The sequence below is a fragment of the Gopherus flavomarginatus genome, chromosome 8 (genome assembly GCF_025201925.1).
Source record: "Gopherus flavomarginatus isolate rGopFla2 chromosome 8, rGopFla2.mat.asm, whole genome shotgun sequence".
NCBI lineage: Eukaryota > Metazoa > Chordata > Testudines > Testudinidae > Gopherus > Gopherus flavomarginatus.
In genome coordinates this window covers 97,991,605-98,016,071 of record NC_066624.1, presented here as the reverse complement: position 1 = coordinate 98,016,071, position 24,467 = coordinate 97,991,605, and the positions used below count along the sequence as shown (strand labels likewise).

The 24,467-nt window shown below is 45.5% G+C and overlaps 2 protein-coding genes across 6 annotated transcripts in view; one reads left to right on the top strand and one right to left on the bottom strand.

Moving 5' to 3' along the window:
* Positions 1-1,222: 1,222 nt before the first annotated feature.
* On the bottom strand, positions 1,223-15,542 carry LRRIQ4 (leucine rich repeats and IQ motif containing 4). The gene is made up of 6 exons (XM_050965952.1): positions 15,494-15,542; positions 8,990-10,114; positions 5,073-5,246; positions 3,793-3,931; positions 2,601-2,797; positions 1,223-1,372 (listed from the first exon to the last, which is right to left on the bottom strand). Exons 2-6 carry the CDS (start codon positions 10,091-10,093, stop codon positions 1,223-1,225), a joined length of 1,764 nt encoding a protein of 587 aa, XP_050821909.1. The 5' UTR covers positions 10,094-10,114; positions 15,494-15,542.
* Positions 15,543-15,597: 55 nt separating this feature from the next.
* LRRC34 (leucine rich repeat containing 34) overlaps positions 15,598-24,467 on the top strand; it is a 47,605-nt gene continuing 38,735 nt past the window's right edge. For all 5 annotated transcript variants that reach the window (XR_007776032.1, XR_007776031.1, XM_050966043.1 and 2 more), the window contains exons 1-2: positions 15,598-15,663; positions 16,315-16,396. Coding sequence is in view for 3 of the 5 variants with exons in the window: in XM_050966043.1 (XP_050822000.1) it covers positions 16,375-16,396 (22 nt within the window). In the remaining 2 variants the exon portion in view is untranslated. The remainder of the gene's footprint in view (positions 15,664-16,314; positions 16,397-24,467) is intronic.

The window sequence follows — 24,467 nt, the reverse complement described above, 5'->3', positions numbered from 1 at the left end:
AGAAACATTCATAAATTGCTCTATATGAGCAGGGGCACATTAATATGTGAAACCCAGAAATCACAGTACTATTTTGTAATTTGCAAATTCACTATGTTGCAAATATGCCTTTTACATTAAGACATTTTGCAACTGCATGAATTGTTTTTGGGACTAGACATAAATCTGAGGGCCTGACAATTTGCTGTTATTAAATGCTGTGACTAGACCTACTCAAAATTTTCCATTAAAAAGAGACATTTTTGCAAATATTTACAAATTTTGGACTTTTTTATAAGTCCTGGTGGGAATAATGATATTTCACCTAACATTCCTCTTGTATTGCTGAGTGAGGCAGTCATCACTTCTCATTGAACTCTTGTGTAGTATTGCTCTGTTTGGTGCTACGGTTGTTGTTTTTCCCAGAGGTGGCTGCACCTCAGTGGTAGGCAAAGTGCTGTCTAATGGTATACATACATTTAAAACTCTATAGTAATGCAGCTGGATGAGGGGTCACCCAATACAATTAATAGCAGGTTTAAAACAAAAGGAAGTCCTACTTCACACAATGCATAGTCAACCAGTGGAACTCTTTGCCAGGGGATGCTGTGAAGGCCAAAACTATAGTAGGGTTAAAAAAAAAAAAAAGCAACTAGATAAATGTCACTATTTGGCTGTTATGTTAGCTCTTCCTGGAGGATAGGTCCATCAATAGCTATTAGCCAGGATGGGCAGGAATGCAACCCCATGCTCTGGGTTTCCCTAGCCTCTGTTTGTCAGAAGCTGGGAGTAGACTGTGATTGCCTGTTCTGCTCATTCCCTCTGAAGAACCTGACATTGGCCACTGTCAGAAGACAGGATACAGGGCTAGATGGACCACTGGCCTGACCCAGTGGGGATGTTATGAAAACACTAAACCACTGTAAGACCATTCTCATTACAGAAGACATAAATTTTAAAGAATGTAGTCAGCACAGAGCTCCACAGATACAGTTCACTTCCAGTTAATCAATTGCCCTTGTGCTTTGCAATCATATACATTTTACCATCTAACCTCATTTAACTGGAGAAATTTTGACACATGCACAAAACTGGCCATAAAACACCTAAGATATTTTTTAATCTTCAGTGTTCTGGAAACTTTAGTATTGATTATCCCTTACAGGGAGAAGCAAGAAAGTATCTGTCTTCCCAATGTACAGGAGTTCTAAACAGTTTGATGTACAAATCATATACGGAATTACTACTTTTTGCCTTTTGCACCTTTGCCAGGCTTTTCTTTCCCCTTTTCTTTTCCTTTCTTATCTTTCTTTCCTTTCTTTAACAGTTTTTGAAGCTCAGCAAAAATTCCAAGCCCCTTCCGCACCATCTGCCCACGCCACCAAGCCTGGATCTGAAAGAGGATGGAACAATATTGGTACCCAGAGAAGAAGAGGGTGACTTCAAACAATTGACTTGAGCACTGTCGGCTAGTATTGATGCAAAAAGCTGAATGCACTGGGGTCTGCTGGAGTAAACTGGGGTTAAATTCATGATTAGACTAAATTAATTTAAAGTAAGAGGATCTGCCAACCAACTAAATTATATTTTTCAGATTATTTCCATGTGCTAGTTTAAAATTAAACTAAAATAAAATTTCTCTAAGGGAGGGAACACTCTCGTTGTTCTCTCAACTCTTTGGTCAAGGCAAGGGTTTCAAGTGAAGAGAAGTCATCGTCCCAACTCTAAACGTCACTGTTTGGCTGTTATGTTAGCCCATGTATCCACAGCCAATTTGGACCTAGCTAATGCTCTTACATTGGGTCCAATGAAAGGGAAGTTGTTTCCTTTCTGATGTTGGGTAGCAGTGTGTTTAAAAATAAGAGACAATAACTGGGGGAAGGGAAGAATTTGAAGTACAGAAGAATCAGGGACTAGGGACCTGCCCCTTGTTCCTTATCCCCATCTTTTGAGCAAAATGACTCTATTGCCTACTGTGCTGTAGACTGAGCTTCTAATAACCATCTAGGGCAGTGATACTCAAACCTCAGTGGTTCAGGAGCCAAATTAGCAATCACTATTACCCAAAAGAGCCACAGTAATTCATTGTTTCACTTTCTCTTTTATATTGTGTAATTAGAATCTCACAGCAAAACAACTAAGTATTCTACAATTGGTTAATAACATAGTACAAGCATCCTGATTGGTTGTTAATTATCAGTGTTTTAATATGTGCTACAAAGAGCTCCAGGAGACACATTAAAGAGCCACTTGCGGCTCCTGAGCCTCAGTCTGAGTATCACTGATCTAGGGCCATTCCAGGCTGAACCTTTGTGCCCCCAGGTTCTACAGTCTTAGGACTAAAGGATGCAGTTTATGGCTTCTTCCTCAAGCAAGGATTTGGCTTAATGGCTCTGCATTGTGCATGGACCCAGTGGCCATTCCCCTGCCAAGCCCACATTCCCCATTTGGCAATGAGATAGAGACTCCAAGGAGAAATCTGCTGCTTTACTGCCCCATCATAGCTGACAGAATTTTTAAGATACGTCAGGACCTTGCATGCATGCCCTGTAAAATGTTGTGTAAAACACACTGCACAAATTGCATTAATAATCCAGTATTTGATCTCTTATGCCTTGTACCTTTGTAGCCTTGGCCTTTTGATGCCTCTTTTCCTGTAAATACTCCCTGATAGCCAAGCTCCCCTGGCTGCACACCTCAATTGGAGGGTCTGTCATAGGGTTCCCATCCAACAAGACAAGCTGCAGCTTCTGAAGATTGTCCAAGTTTTCTGGGAGTTGGAACAACTGATTGTTCTGAACAAGCAATCTTTGCAAACCTGAACAAATAAAATCACAAAACTGCAATGCACAAACTAATAATAATCTGGAGTGTTCCCCTGGGTGTGCTTACAATTAAACAATGTATTGCTAGGGTGTGAAATATTTACTGTGTATATAAATATTTCCCAGCACATCAACAGGTTGTTTCATTCTATAGTATAAAGAGAGATTTTTCACAGGATTTCAATAACACCAGTATGTTTGTTTTAATGGTATGGTCAACGTTTCCCCCCCCTCGCCCCCACAAAAATATCAACAAGGGTGTTACTGCTGTTGTGCCTTTCTACTTCCACAGCCCTGACTTATGAGTTTTTAGGCTTAGGCTCAAGGTAACTGCAAGAATACAAAATTGTTTTTCCTCAAAAATAGGAACTAGAGTGAAGCACTCAACAGATAGCTTCATTTCCTAACTGATATGCCACACCCTGAGGTGGGTCGCTGGCAATGAGAAATAGACTTGGGAGCTGGGGATCTTAAAGTATGATCCTCTAAGCTTAAAAGACACCAGTCTGTTAGCAAAGGCTGAATTAGGCTTATTAACCTCTATTTGTGGCCCAACCACCACCAGGGGAGGAGAGAAGGCCACATTGAGTGGGTGTGGGTTACATAAACACCACCTACACACTGCATCTGTGCCTCGGACTCAGGGGAGTTTTGTGAAGCAGCAAAATGCTTTCTTGGTAAGAAAGCCGCAAGAATTGTTAATTGTTCTACTTTGTCACAAATTGACCAATTTGAAAAAACAATGCCAGCTATATCTGCAGATCATTAACTTTCCCATGGTGTATATTGCATCTGAATATATTCAGTAGGGAAAGTCTTCAACAGATCATCAGACAATAAGAATTTTTAATAATACAGATTACTCAATCTAGTCTCTCATTTGGACCAGGAAAGATGTCTGGGTGAGAAGAGGAATATTTTTGAACTCTGAAATCCCTGCTTAAAGCTGTGCCCTTACAGACACAAATGCATAGGATGTTTTTTTCACCTTGTACTTGACATATGGAGTCTGGGAGTTCTTTAAGGAGGTTGTTGTGACAGTCAACTATTTCTAGGTTGCTCAGCAAGCCTATGGAAGGTGGCAGGTACTCCAGACAATTGTTCTCTAGGTACAGCTCTCTCAGATTCTGGAAAAAAATGTGCATGATTTTCTATTTTAAAAAGGGATCTGTATCCTTAAGGAGATCATTGAACAATGCACAACTGAACACTGGCAAATGCAAAACATACGACTGGGGTGATAGCATTGTTAGGTGCTCAGATACTATGGTAATGAGTGTGATATAACTGGATAAATTTATCCAGCAGTGTTTGAGCATCCCCTTAAAGTGCAGCATGACCTATCAAGGCTTGAGGATTTACTTCCTTTGCCTTGGTTCATAGTCATGCACATGCGCTATGTGGTCCTTCTGTCACTCCTGCGTGATAGCAACCTCTTGAAAGGTATAGTGGCTGCTCTGTAGGCAAGCAGAGAGAATGGAAAACATGAATTCCATCAGCAACTGTAAAGTGGCTTATTGCCTGGGGCTTGGTGGTGATTGATCACCCAATAAAACATGGATTTAACAATGCTACAGCCCTGGTGTAGAGGCTCAACATATTTTATGGGATCAGAAAGATATACATACATAACCTATTCCACATAGGGAGATGGAAATAATAGAGAGAATCTATGTGAAATAGCTTACAAATAATATAGAGATATCTAAGTTTTGGGTCCATCAACTTTAACAAGACATGTTCGTTACAAATGTTTTACCCAATCCGGGTCAGCTCCAGGCACCAGCCCAGCAAGCAGCTGCTTGGGGCGGCCAATGGTGAAGGGTGGCAAGTCCGGGTCTTTGGTGGCAATTCGGCAGTGGGTCCCTCACTCCCTCTCAGAGCGAAGAACCTGCTGCCGAATTGCTGCCAAAGACTGAAGTGATGGCGGTAGAGCTGCAGATCGTGATCATGGCTCTTTATTTATTTATTTATTGCTGCTTGGGGCGGCAAAAACCCTGGAGCTGGCCCTGTACCCAATCCTGCCAGACCTCAGTGGGTCCAATTCTGCAAGGTGTTGTGTCCCATCAAATTAAATGGGACTTTAGTGTGCTCAGCATCTGCTGTTGACAGCCCCTGTGCACCAAAACCCATTGTCCATGGAAGGTGCATTTGTGGAAAGCCTGCAGGACTGGGATTTATTCTCTTCAAACAGCTTAATTCTTGTGTGCTTCTTTGTGGTACCATGCAGAATTATTACTGAGCTCCTCTCTTTGCTCTTTTTCCTACCTGCAGTTTGCTGATGTTCCTTGGAAGAGTCATGAATTTGATCCCTTTATCTTGTCCCAGATATAATTTCTCTAATGACTGAAGGAGAAAGACTTCCTCTGGAAAGACACTGAATCTGTTTCCAGTCAGACCAAGGCATTTTAAGTTAGAGAGTCCCATCACTTCTGGAGGTATCTAGGCATGTTCCAAAACATACATTAAAAAAAATACATTTATATCCGTTAAATAGCTATGTTTTGTTAATTGTTGTTTGCTGTTCTGGGAAATAATCTGTCACGTTACTATGGATCAACGAAGAATATCATGCTGGCCACATTCTATGATATTGCCACATTATGATTGAAATTTTTGCAACATTTCCCTGCTATATTCCCTTACTGAAAGGCATCTCTGTGTAAACTTTATCTGAATTAGGCTAATTCTTAGCATATATGTTCCTTCCAGAAGTGGCTTACTGCAGAATGAAATGTAACAGTGCTCCTGTGCTTCCCGATCCCTCTGATAGTATCTATGTGTTATAAATTAATTTACATAAAATAAAATGTCAAATTGGGTCATTTGCATATATTACCACTTCCACAAATATAGCCTTCAAGGGAAAAAAAATAAAACAAATCAAGATCTCCTGGCAGAAGATGCATTATATCACAAAAGTTAAATGTATTTGATGCCCTAAGAGGAAGATACTCATTATTGTTCATATATTGACGGGTTTCAGCTGTATAATTGTCCCCTAGGCTAGCATAAGATAATGGATCTAAAAGCATTAAGCACTTGTGCATCCATTGTAAACTTGCCTCCTGCTCTGTTTCAAATAGTATGTCACATTTATTGATCCTAGGCAAATGCAATTATCAGACCATTACTTCAGAAAAAGATAGGAATAAATAGAACCAGGCCCTTTTAGCATCTAATCTCTACTATTCAAAGCAGGTTACCATGTCTAGCTTTTCACTTTTTAGTGGTTTGGTTTTGGTTCCTTTTTTCCTGGCTGAATATCTGCCTGTCAGTGGCAATTGGTTACGTGGGGTAGTGACGCTGTGATTCACATCAGCATTAGGAAACAAGCATTGTAAACATAATAACTATCAGTTTTATTAACTGCAACTTTAATTAAGCTACCGTCACTCATCCACTCCAATGGCTTTAAGAATGTGTTGTTCTAGCACCTTGCCACCTTTGGGTAGCGTATAACAGTGTCTCACATCACAAACAGCTTGTACTAATGCCTTATAACGGGTGGCCAAACTGGGGCTTGCGAGCCATATGTGGTTCTTTTATGGTTAAAGTGCAGCTTGCAGAGCCCACCATGTCATCCCCCACACTTTCCACTGGATGGGGGGAGCTCAGGGTTTCAGCCCCACCGTGTGGTGGTGGGGTTAGGGCAGAGGTGGGCAAACTTTTTGGCTCGAGGGCCACATCAGGGTTGTGCAATTGTATGGAGGGCCAGGTAGGGAAGGCTGTGCTTCCCCAAACAGCCTGGCCCCTGCCTCCTCCCACTTCCTGCCCCCTGACTGCTCCCCTCAAAACCCCCAAGCCATCCAACCCCCCTGCTCCTTGTCCCCTGACCACCCCCTCCCAGGAACCCTTCGTCCTATCCAACCCCCCTGCTCCCTGTCCCCTGTCTGCCCCAACCCCTATCCACACCCCCACCCCCTGACAGCCCCCCGGGACTCCCACTCCCTGTTACCCATCCCAACCACTTCCCCCAGAACCTCCGCCCCATCCAACCGCCCCATCCTCCCTGACTATCCCCAGTACCTCCCACTCCCTGCCCCAACCCCCCTACTCCCTGGCCCCCTTACCAGCAGCAGGAGCTCACAGCCATGACACCCAGCCAGAGCAAGCTGTGCTTCCTGGCTGGGAGCTCAGGGGCCGAGTAGGACGGTCCCGTGGGCTGGATGTGGCCTGCTGGCCATTGTTTGCCCATGTCTGGGTTTAGGGGCTTCTACCCAGCAGGGAGAGGTCTTGGGGCTTTAGCCCTGTGGGAGGCACCTGCCAAGGCTTCAACAGGAGCAGGGCAGAAGCCGTGAGCCTTGGTAGGCACCTCCCGGGGCAGAACCCCCAAGCCTTGACAGGCATCTCCTGCAGGGCAGAAGCCCTGAGACCCCACCATCCTGCCGCTAGAAGCCTCAATCCCTGGCAGGCTCACTGGGTTCTCAACAGGGCTGTCCCTACCCATGTGCAAAGTATGCAGCTGCATAGGGCACCAGGAAATTTCGGGCATCCACCCTGCCCTAGCCCCACCCCTACTCCCCTGAGGACTGCAGCGGGACTGGGCCTGCACTCAGCGGTGGTAGGAAGTGCAGCAACCTGGCCCCAGACATGCCACCAGTGAGTGCTGGGAGTGGTTCCCCCCAAGCCAGTCTTCCCCCCCGCCCCATGGAGGCCTGGAGCTAATCATCCCTCCCCTGAGGGCTGGGGCTCCACCTCCCACAGGGGGAGGGGGCTGTGTAGGGCCCCAGAATAGCTAGGGATGGTCCTGGTTCTCAAAATTCTGAAGATTATTGTCTGCAGCTTGGAGGGTCAGTAAGTTTGGCCACCCCTGCCTTATAATGAACACTGCACAAGCATCAAAGAAAATATCCTCCAAGTAAAGCACTGAAGTACAATTCTTCCATATCATATAATTCTTGGGAAATCTAGGCTCCCACCCTTAGTGAAGTTCATGCTTTGCACCCCAGTACCTGCAAGAATCTTTTTACTGAATTGGGGTCATCGAGTACTTAGAGGTGAAAGGATTTTTGATGCCTTGGGATATAGTTTCAAGACTCTCAGTAATGTTAAAGAAAAACAATGAATATCAGGGTTAGAAGGGACCTCAAGAGGTCATCTAGTTTAATTCCCAGGCAGATTTTTATTCCAGGTCCCTAAATGGCCCCCACAAGGATTGAACTCACAACCCTGAGTTTAGGAAGGCAATGCTCAAACCACCAAGCTATCTCTTAGAAGGTGTTAAAGAGCTCAATGCCATCCTGTAAACATGGTAAAGAAGAGAGAGCTGTAGATATCTGAATAGATTAAAAATTAAGTTGCAGAACAGTTTGGTATTGACACTCATTGAATGGGGCTAGCAGGGACATAGGAACTGGCAGGTTACCAATACCTAACTCCATTGCCTAGTGCAGGGTAGACTGTGTCATGGTAAACCAGCGCTGAATTGTAATGACGGAGAAATGAGAGAGGGAAGGTAAGTTATATTGCTTCTACAGTTGTCCCCATCCAGTGACTACTGTGGATGAGACCACCCCAGCAAAAGGCATGTTCCTAAGTTGGGAAAAGAGAAGAGAAATGACAATAGAAAGTCTCACTGCATGGGTGGTTGAAAACATTTTGGCTTCTGCATTGGGTAGATCTCTTCCCTGTAAAATAATATTCAACAGTTACAGTGGTGCTTTCCAGCCAAAGATCTCAAAGCGCTTTGCAAAGGACAGTAAGTATCACCAGCTCTGTTTTAGAAATGAGAGACTGAGGCAAAGAGAGGTGAGGTGACCTGCCCAGGACCGCACAGCTGGACAATGGCAGAGCCAGGAACAGAATCCTTTGTCTCCTGCTGCCCCAACTAGTGGCATCTTTATGTGGCTGTGCTGCCTGGCATAAGCATTGCTGGGGTTTGCATGCTTTAGAGGGTTAAATATTCTTGAGTCTCACATCATTGGATTCAGGCTTGTATTATTATTAATACTATTTATTATTTTAGCATCTAGGAACAACCGTGACGGGCCAAGACCCCATTGTTCCAAGTGCTGTACAAACACAGAACAAAAAGATGTATCCTGCCCCAAAAGACCATACATATTATTATCTCCCTATGTTGTAGAGTTAAGTGGCTCATACTGTTACATTTGAGATGCATATTAGCCTAGTGAATTTGAAGTGTATAGAGAATCCCACACCAAAAAGAAAGAAATCAGTACCTCACATATTTGATTGTCATCCAGTGACAATATTTCCAGATTTTCCATAGCACAGATCTCCTTAGGGAATTCATAAAAGAAATTTTCACTAAGATCTAATATCTTGATACAGGTTAATCTGGTAAAAGAAGAAGGTAGCACTTGCAAGCCAGTGTTTTTCAAATAAATGAGGCAAAGGGACTTCCAATGGCAAATCTGACCTGGAAACTTTTCCAAGTTGTTACCAGACAGACCAAGCTCGTTCATTTCTGTGAGCTGTTTGAAGTTAGGAGGGAGCCTGCGCAGGAGGTTATTAGACAAATCAAGCACAGTCAGTCTCCGGCAGCGATGCAATGTATCAGGGACTGATAACAGGTTATTGAAAGCTAAAAATAGTTTCACTAAGTTTGTCAAAGAGACAATCTCTTCAGGGACAAAACTCACTAGATTTTGTTCCAGATCTATTATTTCCAGATTATGAAGATGACAAAGCTCCAGGGGAAAGCTTTCAAATCTGTTTTTTTGCAGGTAGATCTCTTTAAGTTTTCTCAGATTCACTACTTCTTTAGGCATATACTTCAGATTATTGCCAGATAGTCCAAGCAGCTCAACATGATGGAGGCATTTACAGATCTCCACTGGGAACTCATCCAAGTTTGCATCATAGAGCCTGAGCTGACGGAGCGCCTGCAGTTTGCTGATGATATGCAGCGAACTGTAAGAGAGTGGATTGCTACTTAAATCTAAGCTCTGAAGATATTTCAGCTCCCCAAGTTCTTCACATATGTCTTGTATGTAGTTCTCATTCAGATAGAGAACTTTCACCTTCTTAAGATGATGGATGTCTCCTGGGATACTTTCAATTAAGTTTTTTTCCAAGTGCAATTCTTCCAGATCTTCCAGTTCAAAGATTTGTAAAGGGATAGTTGTCTGTTGCTTATTGGCTAAATCAATAAAAAATATCCGATCTGTGACGTGTACAGGTAGAGTGTCCTTCTCTAGTTCTTTCGTCACTTGTGTTTCCTGTGAAATCTGCAAACTGTCCTTTTCAGGAATTGTGGTATCTGCTCTTGAGAAATGAACATTCACTGCGTTGGCATCAGGGCTCTGCTGAAAATCAACCATCTGTGCTACTTATTTTTAACTCTAAAGAGAAAAAAATAAGGAATCAGCAGTAGTCCAACTTTAACCCACTTAAATAACAATAAAAGGATGAAATAGTTCAATATTTAGGGACAGATTCTGACTTCAGATGCACCCATACCACTGAAACTGATGTTACCCACTGACATCCAAAGCTTGAAAGAATGTAAATAAAGGCATTTTTTGGCCCTTAGTCTATTGGTAAAGGCACAAAGGGCCAAATTCAGTGGATGAAATGCTACTGAAGTCAAGAGAGATGCATCTGCTTACATCATGACTGAGTTTAGCCCAATGAGCCAGAAAGTCCTAGGTACAAAATTATATTGACCAAATTTTGTTCTTGGATATACCAGTGTAAATTTGGAGTAATGCCACTGAAGCTAAAGCAGTTACTGCAATTTATACAAGTGTAACCAAGAGCAGAATTTGGCCTTATATTGTCAAGTGATTTTAAATTGAATAAACAGTCCTTACATAGTGTGTTTTGAAATACTTCGAAAGAGGTCTTGAATTTAAGTTTTATGGGCCACATCCTCATTTGGTATAAATCAGCATAGCTCCATTGAGCGATAAAAATTTACACCAGCAGAGGAGATGTGCTTATATTCTTAAAATGTTTTCAGTACAGAACAATTTGGATTTCTCTTCCCAAAATTCAGTGTTTTTTCAAATTTTCCAGTTTACTGGTGCGCCAGTGATTCCTCCTGGAAATTAGATCTTTTCTATCATTAAAGTGTCCCAATTTTCATATTCTACTATTGCTTTGGAATTTTTGCTCAACTGGGGCATGACCTTGATTTCAGTGGGAGTTGATGAACCCAAGTAGCATCATGCCTTTATAGGCTCAAAGGCAGCAAAACACTTAACTTAAAGCATGTGCCTATGTGCTTTGCCAAATAGGAACAGGATTATTCACATATAAGGCTAAGGATGTGTTTAAATGCTTTGCTGAATCAGGACCATAGAGTTGTTCTATGGGTTTTCTGTAACAGGCATCATATTGGATATAGTTTTATGATTATACTTCCCCTAGCACAATGGCCCCCAGATCTCAGCTAAGGCCTCTGACCACTATTGTATTACATAATAATTCAATAATAGCAGAGTTTTACAAATGATATCACTATTTCACATGACACATATTACTTCTATAGTTTCTGACCAATATGGACAGACTAAGTGTCATTTGAATCATATGTACATATGCATTTAAAATCCTAGGATTGCAGAATGTTACTGAATAAAGGAAAATGGAGAATAATAGGAAGAGGAGATGATTAGCTCACTTGCATCTGATGTCACAAACCTACTGTGGTAGATGTTACAGTCCCACAAGTCAATGTTCAAAGAGCAGCAGCAGAGAAAGCAATGGGAGGAAAAACTAAGAGGCTGGTGGCTGACTCATTTACTTCTACATCATAATCTCAGATGGGATGTCATAATCTCAATGATGAGCAGTTTGCAAGCACCATCAGAAAGGGAGAGGAATGAAAAATATACAAAATAACAAGTGGTATAGAGAAACTGGAGTCGGAATGTCTGTTGCCCCATCTCATAAAATAAGAACAAGAGACCAACCAATGAAATTGAAAGGCAGCAAATTCAAAGCTGATAAAAGGAAATACTTTTTCACATAAGCCATAAATTAGACTGCAGAACTATTGTCACAGGATGCCCTTGAAACCAAGAAATTAGCATGATTCAAAAAGAGATTGGACACTTATAACAAGAATATCCAGAGTTATAATAGTAAATGATAAAAAAAAAGTTTTGGAAGGCATATAAAATCTCATGCTTCGGGATTTAAACCAATCTCTGACTATTAGGGGCTAAGAGGAGAATTGTTAGAGAGCAAATTATCCCTCATCTGCCTACTGCAGGGTTTCTTGCACCTTCTTCTGAAGCATCAAGTGCTGGCCACTGTCTCAGCAGGATATTGGACTAGATGGACCACATATCTGATGCAGTATGGTGATTCTTGTGTTCCTATGAATGGAAAAAGAGATGGGGAGCAAGGAAAAGAAGCTCAGATTTGGAAACAAAGCAGTAGCCATCATAACCATCCACGTTGGGATTACCAATTTCTAATACAAAGTGGGAGTCCTCATATCATAACCTTAGTCCCAGATTTGGACCTTAGCGTCCAAAATATGGGGGTTAGCATGAAAACCTCCAAGCTTAGTTACCAGCTTGGACCTGGTACTTGCTGCCACCACCCAAAAAATTAGAGTGTTTTGGGGCACTCTGGTCCCCCTGAAAAACCTTCCCTGAGGACCCCAAGACCAAATCCCTTGAGTCTCACAACAAAGGGAAATAATCCTTTTTCCCTTCCCCCCTCCAGGTGCTCCTGAAGAGATACACAGACACAAGCTCTGTGAAACTACACAGAGTGACTCCCCCTCTCTGTTTCCAGTCCTGGAACAAAAAGTACTTTCCTATTCCCCCAGAGGGAATGCAAAATCAGGCTAGCAAATCCAACACACAGATTTCCCCGATTTCTTCCTCCCACCAATTCCCTGGTGAGTACAGACTCAATTTCCCTGAAGTAAAGAAAAACTCCAACAGGTCTTAAAAGAAAGCTTTATATAAAAAGAAAGAAAAATACATACCAATGGTCTCTCTGTATTAAGATGATACAATACAGGGTCAATTGCTTAAAAGAATATTGAATAAACAGCCTTATTTAAAAAGAATACAAATTAAAGCACTTCAGCACTTATATTCATGCAAATACCAAAGAAAAGAAACCATATAACTTACTATCTGATCTCTTTGTCCTTACACTTAGAAACAGAAGACTAGAAAGTAGAACTACTTCTCCAAAGCTCAGAGAAAGCAGGCAGACAGACAAAAGACTTAGACACAAACTTCCCTCCACCCAAAGTTGAAAAAATCCAGTTTCCTGATTGGTCCTCTGGTCAGGTGCTTCAGGTGAAAGAGACATTAACCCTTAGCTATCTGTTTATGACACCTCAGTTTTCTATTTTTGATGTAGAAACAAAGTTTGTGCCGTCATACACCCTGCTTCTGCCCTGTGAGAGGCAGCAGCACATGTCCTGTATACAAGAGTAATATTAAGATAGTGACAAACAGTAGAAAAATGTACTAAATGAGAGGGACAGATACAGACACCTATGTGTAACAGGGTAGTCTGCCCCTTTAAGGCTGTGCGGAAGCCAGGGACCAACCTGCCCTGTTCAATTATCAGACACAGTGCTGGAGGGGTAGGAGCTCCCTATAAAGGGATGAGAAAGCTCAGCTGGAGGCCTGGAGAGTGTTGGGTATTAGTCCCTCCTAGGTGGGGGAGACAGACTAGTGGCCTACATGTGGTGGAGAACACAGGTTGGTGAAGTTGGGTGCAGAAGATGGTGCAGTGGTTACAGGACCTTGCAACCTGTTGGTTGTGCTCAGAGACTAATTCTGAAGAGACAATTATTGACTGGTGGTTCTAGACCCATTCTTGTAGATCCTGCCTGTGGGAGCGCAACGTTGGGTAAAGTGGTTTTGGCCATCATCCAGGGAGAGACCTGAGCAGAGTGGGAGTATCCCATGGGGGAGAGCAAAAATGGGATGTTGGGGGAAGCTCTCAAAGGGTCAGAATCCTAGCTAGCCCTAGATGTAGGGTTTCAGAAGAGTTCAGCTCCACCGTGTTGGAGAATTTCCCTTGAGGGGGAGAGGCCCGGGTGGTAGGTTACTGATCCAGCAAACCTGGGCACAACAAAAGAGAGTGCCTAGTAATAAAGTGAAATTATGCAGGATGCTATTGCAGCCAAGGCGTGGGGGCGGGGGAGGAGGGAACACTGTCTCCTAACAATTCCTCCATTAAGTAACATGTAAGGCATCCATTAAAGGGACACACAAAGCAGGTCAGAGCACCAGAAAAAAAGAGTTCTTCTAGTGAAGTCTGTAAGGGGCAGCCCATCAACCCTCCAATTTCATAGTTCTGACAAATTGATGCCATCATAGGATGAGAGACAACCAATTTCAAGGCTTGTACAAATGAGGGAGAGAGGGACGTGGACAGTTCATGGCTTTACAGGGAAGACCCCAATCAAACATTCTCCTGTGGAGGGAACCCCAAGTGTATGGCTTTTCAGAATAGAACTCCTCTGTAGGGAGAGGTATTTTCATAGCTGTGTCGCGGGACCCTGCTCCCATATGCTCTTCATGGGGAGGGATCCCCAGCTCACAGCATTGCAGAGCACCCCAGTTCAATGCATTCACTGGGAGGGACCCCTGGTTTCACCCCGTTGCAGAGCACTCCTGTTCAATGCATTCACTGGGAGGGACCCCCGGTTTCACCCCGTTGCAGAGCACTCCTGTTCAATGCATTCACTGGGCAGGACCCCGGTTTCACTCCCGTGGCAGAGCACTCCTGTTTCAATGCATTCACTGGGAGGAACCCCCGGTTTCACCCCGTTGCAGAGCACTCCTGTTCAATGCATTCACTGGGCAGGACCCCCGGTTTCACTCCGTTGCAGAGCACTCCTGTTCAATGCATTCACTGGGAGGGACCCCCGGTTTCACCCCGTTGCAGAGCACTCCTGTTCAATGCATTCACTGGGAGGGACCCCCGGTTTCACCCCGTTGCAGAGCACTCCTGTTCAGTGCATTCACTGGGCAGGACCCCCGGTTTCACTCCGTTGCAGAGCACTCCTGTTCAATGCATTCACTGGGAGGGACCCCCGGTTTTACCCCATTGCAGAGCACTCCTGTTCAATGCATTCACAGGGAGGGGGACCCCGGTTTTAACCCCGTTTGCAGACCAAGCACATCCCCAACAACCAAACGCATTCACTGGGACGGGACCCCCGATTGCCACGTACCCCGTTGTAGAGCCACTCCTGTTCAATGCATTCACTGGAGGGACCCCCGGTTTCACCCCATTGCAGAGCACTCCTGTTCAATGCATTCACTGGGCAGGACCCCCGATTTCACCCCGTTGCAGAGCACTCCTGTTCAATGCATTCACTGGGCAGGACCCCCGGTTTCACCCCGTTGCAGAGCACTCCTGTTCAATGCATTCACTGGGAGGCACCCCCCCGTTTCCCCCTGTTGCAGAGCACCCCTGTTCAATGCATTCACTGGGAGGGACCCCTGGTTTCCCCCTGTTACAGAGCACTCCTGTTCAATGCATTCACTGGGAGGGAGCCCCGTTTTCACCCTGTTGCAGAGCACCCCTGTTCAATGCATTCACTGGGAGGGGCCCCCAGCTTCATAGACACCCCAAGCCAATGCATGTCATGTCTCGCAAGCGAGGGGCTTTGCTGGCATAAGGAGGGCTACGCGGGGGGGTTGGAGTCACCCTGGCGTTGGGGAGGGTGACTCTCGCTCAGCTCCTTCCCTAGCAGTGCCCGCTGAGGGGCGAGGGTGGTCCCTTACCCGGGGCGCTCGCTGAGGGGGATGAGGGAACGCAGGCGCACTGGAGAACCCTCCGGCGGGACGGGCGCCGCGGGAAAAGCGTGCGGTCGGTGTCTCCATGGCAACCGCGGCCGGGGACCTGAGCTCGCCGCCGGGGCAGCGCTCGCGAACCCCCCTGGGCACGGCCGCAGGTAGCCGCCGCGGGGACGGGGGCTGCCGCCTGGGCCCCCGGACTCTGACCCCCAGCCGCGGGGAGCCCCAGGCAGTCAGAGCCATGGAGACCCGTCCCCAGCCTGGAGCGGGGCAGGGGGCGCGGTGCGCCGCAGGGGCGGGGGCTCACGCCGCCGCGCCTTGTGGGAGACCCCGGCGTGTAGGGTGCCCAAGCAAGGGGGGGCGGGGGTGTTCACGGCGTCTCTGGGCGTGATCAGATCTGCCGCCCCCTCACCCCCATTCCGTGCTGGGGGAGAGACCGGCCATGTGGGGCAAGGCTTGGAGGGACCCACAGGAACTGAACTCAGGGCCCATTCTGCCAGCAGCCCTTACTTACATACAGGGTGTAACGGGGTGGGGGTGCCTCCATCCGCCGTGAACGCGAGGCAGGCACGGCTGGATCGGGCCCCTAACCGCTGAGGCGTGCTTTGCTGCGCCTGATTTTAAAAAAGCTTCCTTGAAACTCAAACTTGTGAGGAATATAGTTAATGTGTGAAATATCCACTTGTAATTGCCTAGTAGGAGTCGCTTGTTTGCCCAACAGAAATAAGGGGAAAGCCTTTAAACGGGTGTGTGTGTCTGTATGTGTGTTTGTAAAAGGGGATTTTTTTCCATTTTTTTTTAAATATTAGGCTATTACCCCCGGTGGTGTGATATCGGATTCTCTAGGTGCTTTCACTGATTACATTGAAATGACAGCTCAAACCTCTGAAGGTAACTTTATTGCTAGACAAGTTATACCATGTTAATATTTAATTTGTGTTGAAATTCTCCACTGCTGCATATTGACACTCTTTATTTATTATTTAAGGAAATATCAATGTAAGGTACAGGTCTTTGAGAATATACTTCTAATTTAAAAGTAGATTAAAGATGATAAAGTATGTTGCAACAGTGAAATCTTTCTCTTGGTTTTGCTTAGTGAAAAATTCAGTACTCACAGACTTGGGCTTGTTATTTTGCCATGGGGGTATGTCTACATGGCAGCTGGGAGCAGGCAGACGGACTTGTGCTAGTCAGGCTTGAGCTATCCCACTAAAAATATCAGTGTGGAACTTGTGACTTGGGCTACCGACCCCCTGGATCTGAGCTAGGGTGGCTAGCCTGCATCTCCACCAGGGCCATCCACGCTGCTATTTTTACATACTAGTTCAGGGGTTGGCAACCTTTCAGAAGTGGTGTGCCGAGTCTTCATTTATTCCCTCTGATTTAAGGTTTCACGTGCCAGTAATACATTTTAATGTTTTTAGCAGGTCTCTTTCTCTAAGTCTGTAATATATAACTAAACTATTGTTGTATGTAAAGTAAATAAGGTTTTTAAAATGTTTAAGAAGCTTCATTTAAAATTAAATTAAAATGCAGAGCCCCCTGACCGGTGGCCAAGACCTGGGCAGTGTGAGTGCCACTGAAAACCATCTTGTGTGCCACCTTTGGCATATGTGCCATACAGGGCCGGCTTTAGACCTATTCCACGAATTCCCCCGAATCGGGCCCCGCGCCTAAGAGGGCCCCGCACCCAGTGAGAATCCCTTCCCTGGCTAGAGGCGCCTTTTTAACTTTTACTCACCTGGTGGTGCTTCGGGTCTTCAGCGGCATTTCAGCAGCAGGTCCTTCACTCTCTCCGGGTCTTCAATGGTACTTCAGCAGCGGGTCCTTCGCTTACTCTGGGTCTTCGGCGACACTTCAGCAGCGGGTCCTTCAGTGCCACTGAAGAACTGGAGCAAGTGAAGGACCCACCGCCAAAGTGCCGCCAAAGACTCAGAGCACCGCCAGGTGAATACAAGCCCCATGTGTTTTTTTTTACATGTGTTTTTTTTTTAAGTCATCCCTGCCAGGGCTCCGTCGAAACTGTTTGAATTGGGCCCCGCACTTCCTAAAGCCGGCCCTGGTGCCATAGGTTTCCTACCCCTGTGCTAGTTCAAGGCCAACTAGCATGAGTTTGTCTACCTGGGCTGGGAGGGTAGCTCCCAGCTGCAGTGTAGAGATACCCTATATGTACAATCCTATAGTAAACATTATGGGAAGATTCTCTCAAGCATCCAAGATTTGTTCAGTGCAGTAGAGCAGAGGAGTGGTTCCTGATTCTGTGGGCTTGTCTGCATCAGCCCCTGTGTGAGTTAGGGCCTTGTCTCCAATGTCTGACACATAGCCTTTAACAGGCCAAACTGTTAATTTATGTAAAAAGTCCAAATTGCCTTGTCTTCAGTAGGGTTTTACTTCGAGGTAGGAACACATCTTTTTTTCCCCCAGTGAAGACAAGGACCTGTGTGGAGTGCTAGGGAAGTGTATCAATACATATGTACATATGAAAGGACAAAAAATAACCCTAAACTGGATGAGGGATGCTTAAGTGGTTGTTTTGTCTTTCATCTGTATTACTCTATCATTTGTCTGATTTTGAATATTGATTAAAAGTGCGAAGTCTAGAGTCTTTCTACCAAGGTAGTATTTTTTTGTTTTTCCCCTCAAGTTTGGAAATGGAATCAATCTTGCTATCAGAACTGCTGACTGTTAAACCTCAGCCCACAGGGGCAGAATTGCTCTGTTGTTTATTTGTCAAAAGAGTTGTAGTTACTTTTAATTGAGTTATTTTAAAAGTTCACATCTCAAGCTCACTACAGGTAGGGGGGAATCATTTTGAGGAACTTTGATTTCACTCTCTGAGTATCTGCCTCTTAGGCCTGGTCTATACTACAAAGTTAGGTTGATGTAAGTCTCCTTGCATCAACCTAGTTTTGCATGAGTCTGCATTCAAATATGTCTCCTGCTGATAAAGCGATGCAGTAACACCACCTCCCCAAATGGCATTGAGCCATGGTGAATGTACTGTGGTGATGGTGTAGACAAGCACTGAAACTCACTGCTTTGGTCAGTAGTGTGAACTCTGCTGCCCATGGGTCACAGAGATCTGAAGCTACCCACCCACCCTCACTAAAAACCCCACGTTTTTGAAATGCCTTTTCCTGATTGCCCAGCTTGTGGATACACCATGCACATTGCTGTGTGCAACTGCCAAACCGACCATGCCGGCTACATGCTCCAGACACACTCCTGCATGGAATAGACAAGAGGTATCAAATCTCCTTGGCCTGTGGGGAAAAGAGACTGTGCAGGCATGGAACAGCCATAAAAATGTGACAGATGACATGGGGGATGCAGGTGAAGGGGTATGACAGGAATCAGGGATGATGTGGGAAAGCTAAGGAACTGCAAGAGGCATACCAGAAGGCCAAGGGGCCCAACAGTTGATCTAGTGCTGAGCTGCAGACCTGCTGCTGTTACAATGAGCTTCATGCCATACTTGCCTAGGAGCCTGAGAGACAGATCCCTGCTGTGAACAGTGAGGAGGAGGATGGGGGGCATGCGATCAGGGGTGTCCAACTATGCTGCGAGCCAGGACCTGTTTGAGGCTCCACCACCATCTAGTCAGTCCCAGCAGCAGAGCTCGGATGAGTAGGGAAAGGAACCTTGGGTAAATGTGTGAATGCAGTTCCCATTACAGTGATTAAATGTACAAATGATGCCTGACCCAATGCAGCAGGAAGCAGGTATTGACTTTTCATTAATTTACTCATAGAAGAGATAGCGGTACATCAAACAGAGGTAGAGTTATCTGGTTTTCATTTCCTTGTAGAGTCAGGCAAGGGAGGCCATGCAGAGCAGTTTGTTTATGTACACAGGGATGTCCCTTGAATCTTACAGGGATTTCCCTTGAATCCTCCAGAGAGATCTTGATGAAACTTTTATACTCTGCAATCTTCTCCCAAAGCTTTCTAGGGATGGCAGTCTTATTTCTTCCCATGCCCGACCACAATGACTTCATCAGGCACCATAGCGGTAAATAGGCTAGCAGCATATGGGCCCAAGTGGCTTTGGGATGTCAGCAGCAGCTATGCTCTCTGTGCCATTGTTACTCTAAGGGTATGTCTACACTACGGGATTATTCCGATTTTATATAAACCGTTATTTTAAAACAGATTGTATAAAGTCGAGTGCACGCGGCCACACTAAGCACATTAATTCGATGGTGTGCATCCATGTACCGAGGCTAGCATCGATTTCCAGAGTGTTGCATTGTGGGTAGCTATCCCATACCTATCCCATAGTTCCTGTAGTCTCCCCTGCCCATTGGAATTCTGGGTTGAGATCACAATGCATGATGGAGCAAAAACAGTGTCGCGGATGATTCTGGGTAAATGTCGTCACTCAATCCTGCCTCCGTGAAAGCAACAGCAGACAATCATTTCGCGCTTTTTTTCTCTGGATTGCCCTGGCAGATGCCATAGCATGGTAACCATGGAGCCCGTTTAGCCTTTTTTCACTGTCACCATATGTGTACTGGATGCTGCTGACAGACACGGTACTGCATTCACTTGCCTTTGCAAGGTAGCAGAGACAGTTACCAGTCATATTGTACCGTCTGCTGCTGTCATGGGTGTTCCTGGCTGGCCTCGCTGAGGTCGGCCGAGGGCACATGGACAAAAATGGGAATGACTCCCTGGGTCATTCCCTTCTTTATATTTTGTCTAAAAATAGAGTCAGTCCTGCCTAGAATATGGGGCAAGTCTACTAGAGAACCAGAGAGTACAGCCGCTCCGGGTCAGAGCCCCAGAGATCCCGCAGAAATGATGAGCTGCATGCCATTCTAGAGGGTGCCCCTGCAACAGCCCCACCCGTTGCTTCCCTCCTCCCCCAACCCTCCTGGGCTACCGTGGCAGCATCCCTCCATTTGTGTGATGAAGTAATAAAGAATGCAGGAATAAGAAACACTGACTTTTTAGTGAGATAAAATGAGGGGGAGGAAGCCTCCAGCTGCTATGATATTCCAGGCAGGACATATCCATTACTTATTAAAGCGGGGGGGGGGGAGAGGAGGGGAGCTCAAGCTCCTACTGCTATGATAGTCCAGAATCTCCATTAGACATGAAGGGGGGGTGAGGAGAGGAGCTCAGCCTCCAGCTGCTATGATGAGGATGGTTACCAGCCCTATTGCACCATCTGCCAGGACTGAATCTCCAGGACACAAAGCTTAAAGAAGGGAATCACCAGGAGTCATTCCCATTTTTGCCCAAGCACCCCCGGCCGACCTCACCGAGGCCAGCCAGGAGCACTCACAGGATGATGATGAGGATGGCTATCAGTCATTTTGTACTGTACTGTCTGCCACCGGGGATGGGAGGGGAGAGGATGCTGCTGTTTAGCGCTGCAGCACCTCGTCTACCAGCAGAATCCAGTAGACATACGGTGACATTGAAAAGAGGCGAGAAACGATTTTTTTTCTCATTTCTTTGATGGGGGGGCGTACATTGACGACATATTTCCATGAACCACTGGCGAAAATGTTTTTGACCCTTCAGGCATTGGGAGCTCAGCCAAGAATGCAAATACTTTTCAGAGACTGCAGGAACTGTGGGATAGCTCGAGTCCTCAGTCCCCCTCCCTCCCTCCATGAGCGTCCATTTGATTCTTTGGCTTTCCATTACAGTTGTCACACAGCACTGTGTTGAGTCCCTGCTGTGGCCTCTGTCTGTCATAGCCTGGAGATTTTTTCAAATGCTTTGTCATTTCGTCTTCTGGAACAGAGCTCTGATAGAACAGATTTGTCTCCCCATACAGCGATCAGATCCAGTATCTCCCATACGGTCCATGCTGGAGCTCTTTTTGGATTTGGGACTGCATGGCCACCCGTGCTGATCAGCGCTCCACGCTAGGCAAGCAGGAAATGAAATTCAAAAGTTCGCGGGGCTTTTCCTGTTTATCTGGCCAGTGCATTCGAGTTCAGATTGCTTTCCAGAGTGGTCACAATGGTGCACTGTGGGATACCGCCTGGAGGCCAATACCGTCGAATTGCACATTTACCCTAATCCGACGTGGCAATACCGATTTCAGCACTACTCCCCTCGTCGGGGAGGAGTACAGTAATCGGTTTAAAGAGCCCTTTATATCGATATAAAGGGCTTCGTTGTGTGGACAGGTGCAGGGTTAAATTGGTTTAATGCTGCTAAATTTGGTATAAACGCATAGTGTAGACCAGGCCTCAGAAGCAAGAGACCAGCTACAGTCATCACTGCCTGTGGAAAATAGTGCCAGTACTCAGTACCATTGCCCTACATTCGTACCCATGGAGATGAGGACCAACATTTTATTGTTCCATCCTACAGAACAATTCCCTCCTCACTTCCCCCGTGTCCCTGCTGGGCCATACTCACTGTGGCTGAAACTGGAGAGCAGTGCTGTGCACAGGCACTCTGGAGCTGAAGTGTCAATAAGCATGTCTTATTTAAAACTTTAGGAGAGCAAGGGAAGGGAGCACTGTGTATTTTTTCTGTGTCTTCTGCGGTTGTGGCCTGGAGGGGTCCCCCTCCACACCTGTTGAAAGCCTGACCTGGATAAGGAGGAAAAAAAAGACGACTCAGGAGGATATGATCTCTGAGATCCTGCAAGACAGTGCCGTTTCAGACTGTGAGCAGAGGGGCTGGTGGGTGAATATTGCTGACAGCGTGGAGAAAGGCCCAGGAGTCCCAGCAGGAAAAGGAGAAGGAGGGAGCTGCACCAGGACATAATGGGGCTTTTCCAGCAGAAAACACAAGACGCTGAAGCCTCTTGACCTACAGGTTCAACAAGCATGGGCTCACCTCCCTTTGCAGTCAGTGGAGAACTCCATGTTAGCACCTTTCCATGTGGCATCAGGGGCCGTGTCTCTATGGCTCCCAATCCATGCTAGAAAACAGCAAGAACAGCTTAACATAAACTGAACTGAGAGAGCCCTGGTTGCTGTTTATATAGGCAAAATGGACTAAAATGGACAGGAACATTTTCCCCTTTTAAGTTCTGTTAATTTATTTCAGAATTTTTTATTGTATTTGTTTTTTAATTGCACATAGGTTTTTTGTACTAGTTTTGGGATGCAATACAATTCTATTTTTTGGCATCTTTATTACTTCACAACATATGCTACAGAATGTCTAGAACTACTGAAAGCACCCACTACTTTTTATTGTACAGGACGACAGAACTCATAGGATCAGTGACAAACAGTGTAATAATTATAAAGTTACAACTAACACTGCATATTAAAAGGTGCATTAACAGACAGTGTTACATTCGTAAATGCACATCAACCACTGCACAGTACCCTGCAGCCCCCAAAACTTCAGGACCAGGTAGAGAGCACAGTCCATGACACCACATTACAGTACTGTGGCTAACTGTTAAAGGGCTCTTTCAGGGCCTCCTTCAGCTGCCTAGCTCCATGTTGAGCTCTTCTAATAGCTCTTGTGTCTGGCTGTTCAAATTCAGCAGACAGCCACTCCACCTCCACCTTTGTGGCAACTTTTCCCCTTTGCTGCACAGATATTATGCAGGATATGACTGGCAGCTACAACCATTTGCAGTGTTTTTCTTGCTGAGATCCAGTCATGACAGTAAACGCGACCAGATTCTCCTCAAGCTAACATAAGCACATTCAACTGTCATTCTGCACCTGCTGAGCTGTTAGTTGAACCTTTCCTTGGTGCTGTTGAGATGGCCGGCTTCATAAGCAAGTGGTAGGCTGGGTCCCCCGGGATCACTTTTCAGTGTTGGCAGTGATAATCTGCTGGTCAGGAAAGAATGTCCTTGGTTGCAGCTTTCTGAACAGTCCTTTGTTCTTAAAGATGTAACCATCGTGCATCTTCCCTGACCATCCAGTACTGTTATTGGGGAAGTGTCTCCGGTGAGCCCCCAATGCTTGTATTACAATAGAAAAGCCTTTTCGCTGATGTAGTCTGTGGAAAGATGGGCTGATGCCAAAATAGGGATATACGTGCCATCTATCACCCCACAACAGTTCGGGAACCACACTGATGCAAATGCATCCACTATGTCTTGCACATTACCAAGAGTCCAGTCCTGCATAGCAGGAGACTATTAATGGCCATGCATACTTGCATGACAGCTGCTCCCACGGTGGATTTTCCAACTCCAAAATAATTTCCCACTGACTGGTAGCAATCAATTTAGTGTTACAAATTTCCACAGTGCGATCGCCACTCGCTACTCAACTGTCCATGCAGCTCTAATTCTGGTGTCCCTGTGCTGAAGGGCTGGGGATTCAGCATACAGATCCAGGAATGTGGCCTTTCACATCAGAAAATTCTGCAGCCAAGCCTTGTCTTCCCAAATCTGCATTACGATATGACCCCACCAGTCCGTGCTTGTTTCTCGGGCTCAGAAGCGGTGTTCCACCGTCTGCGGCTGCTCCATGAACTCCACCAACAACACTGAATTGGTTCTTGCTATGTCCCATAATAATCTGTCCTCCAATAAATGTTTATATCCTCTGCCGCTGCAGTTCTTCTTGAAGCTCTGCAAATATCAGAGGACCGTACATCCTTGTGTTTGCAATGCTCATGATAAGAGTGTAGAGCGTTGTGGGCTTCATACTTCAGAGATGGCAGACAGTAAGAAATACCATGCAGTTTTGTAAGATTTTTTAAAAAGGCACCAAAATGAAGGGATATGAATGACATTATGGGATAGAGAAAGTTGCATGATGAGAACTTGACCCCTTGTTCCCAGTCATCCCTGCACAACTTATTCCTGCCCCACCAGGTATTGCTAGAATTTCTGAAAAGACAGTGTGCTGGATGATAGTGAGTCGCACACTGGAATACCTATGCACAGTGCACCACTGTGCATCAACACAAGCACTCCTGGTGAATATGCAGAGCACTGATGCAAGGAGCCAAAATGCTAACCATGGCAGCTTTATAATTGCGTTGACCAAAGTTTGTAGTGTAGACAT

What these genes read in the sequence shown, in the direction of transcription:
- LRRIQ4 (XM_050965952.1), bottom strand. Translation starts at nt 10,093, where the DNA reads ATGGTTGATTTTCAGCAGAGCCCTGATGCCAACGCAGTGAATGTTCAT. An exon ending in GGAACATCAGCAAACTGCAG is followed by an intron (nt 3,932 to 5,072) that starts GTAGGAAAAAGA and finishes ATTTTTTTCCAG; the next exon opens with AATCTGAGAGAGCTGTACCT. An exon ending in CTCCATATGTCAAGTACAAG is followed by an intron (nt 2,798 to 3,792) that starts GTGAAAAAAACA and finishes TTATTTGTTCAG; the next exon opens with GTTTGCAAAGATTGCTTGTT.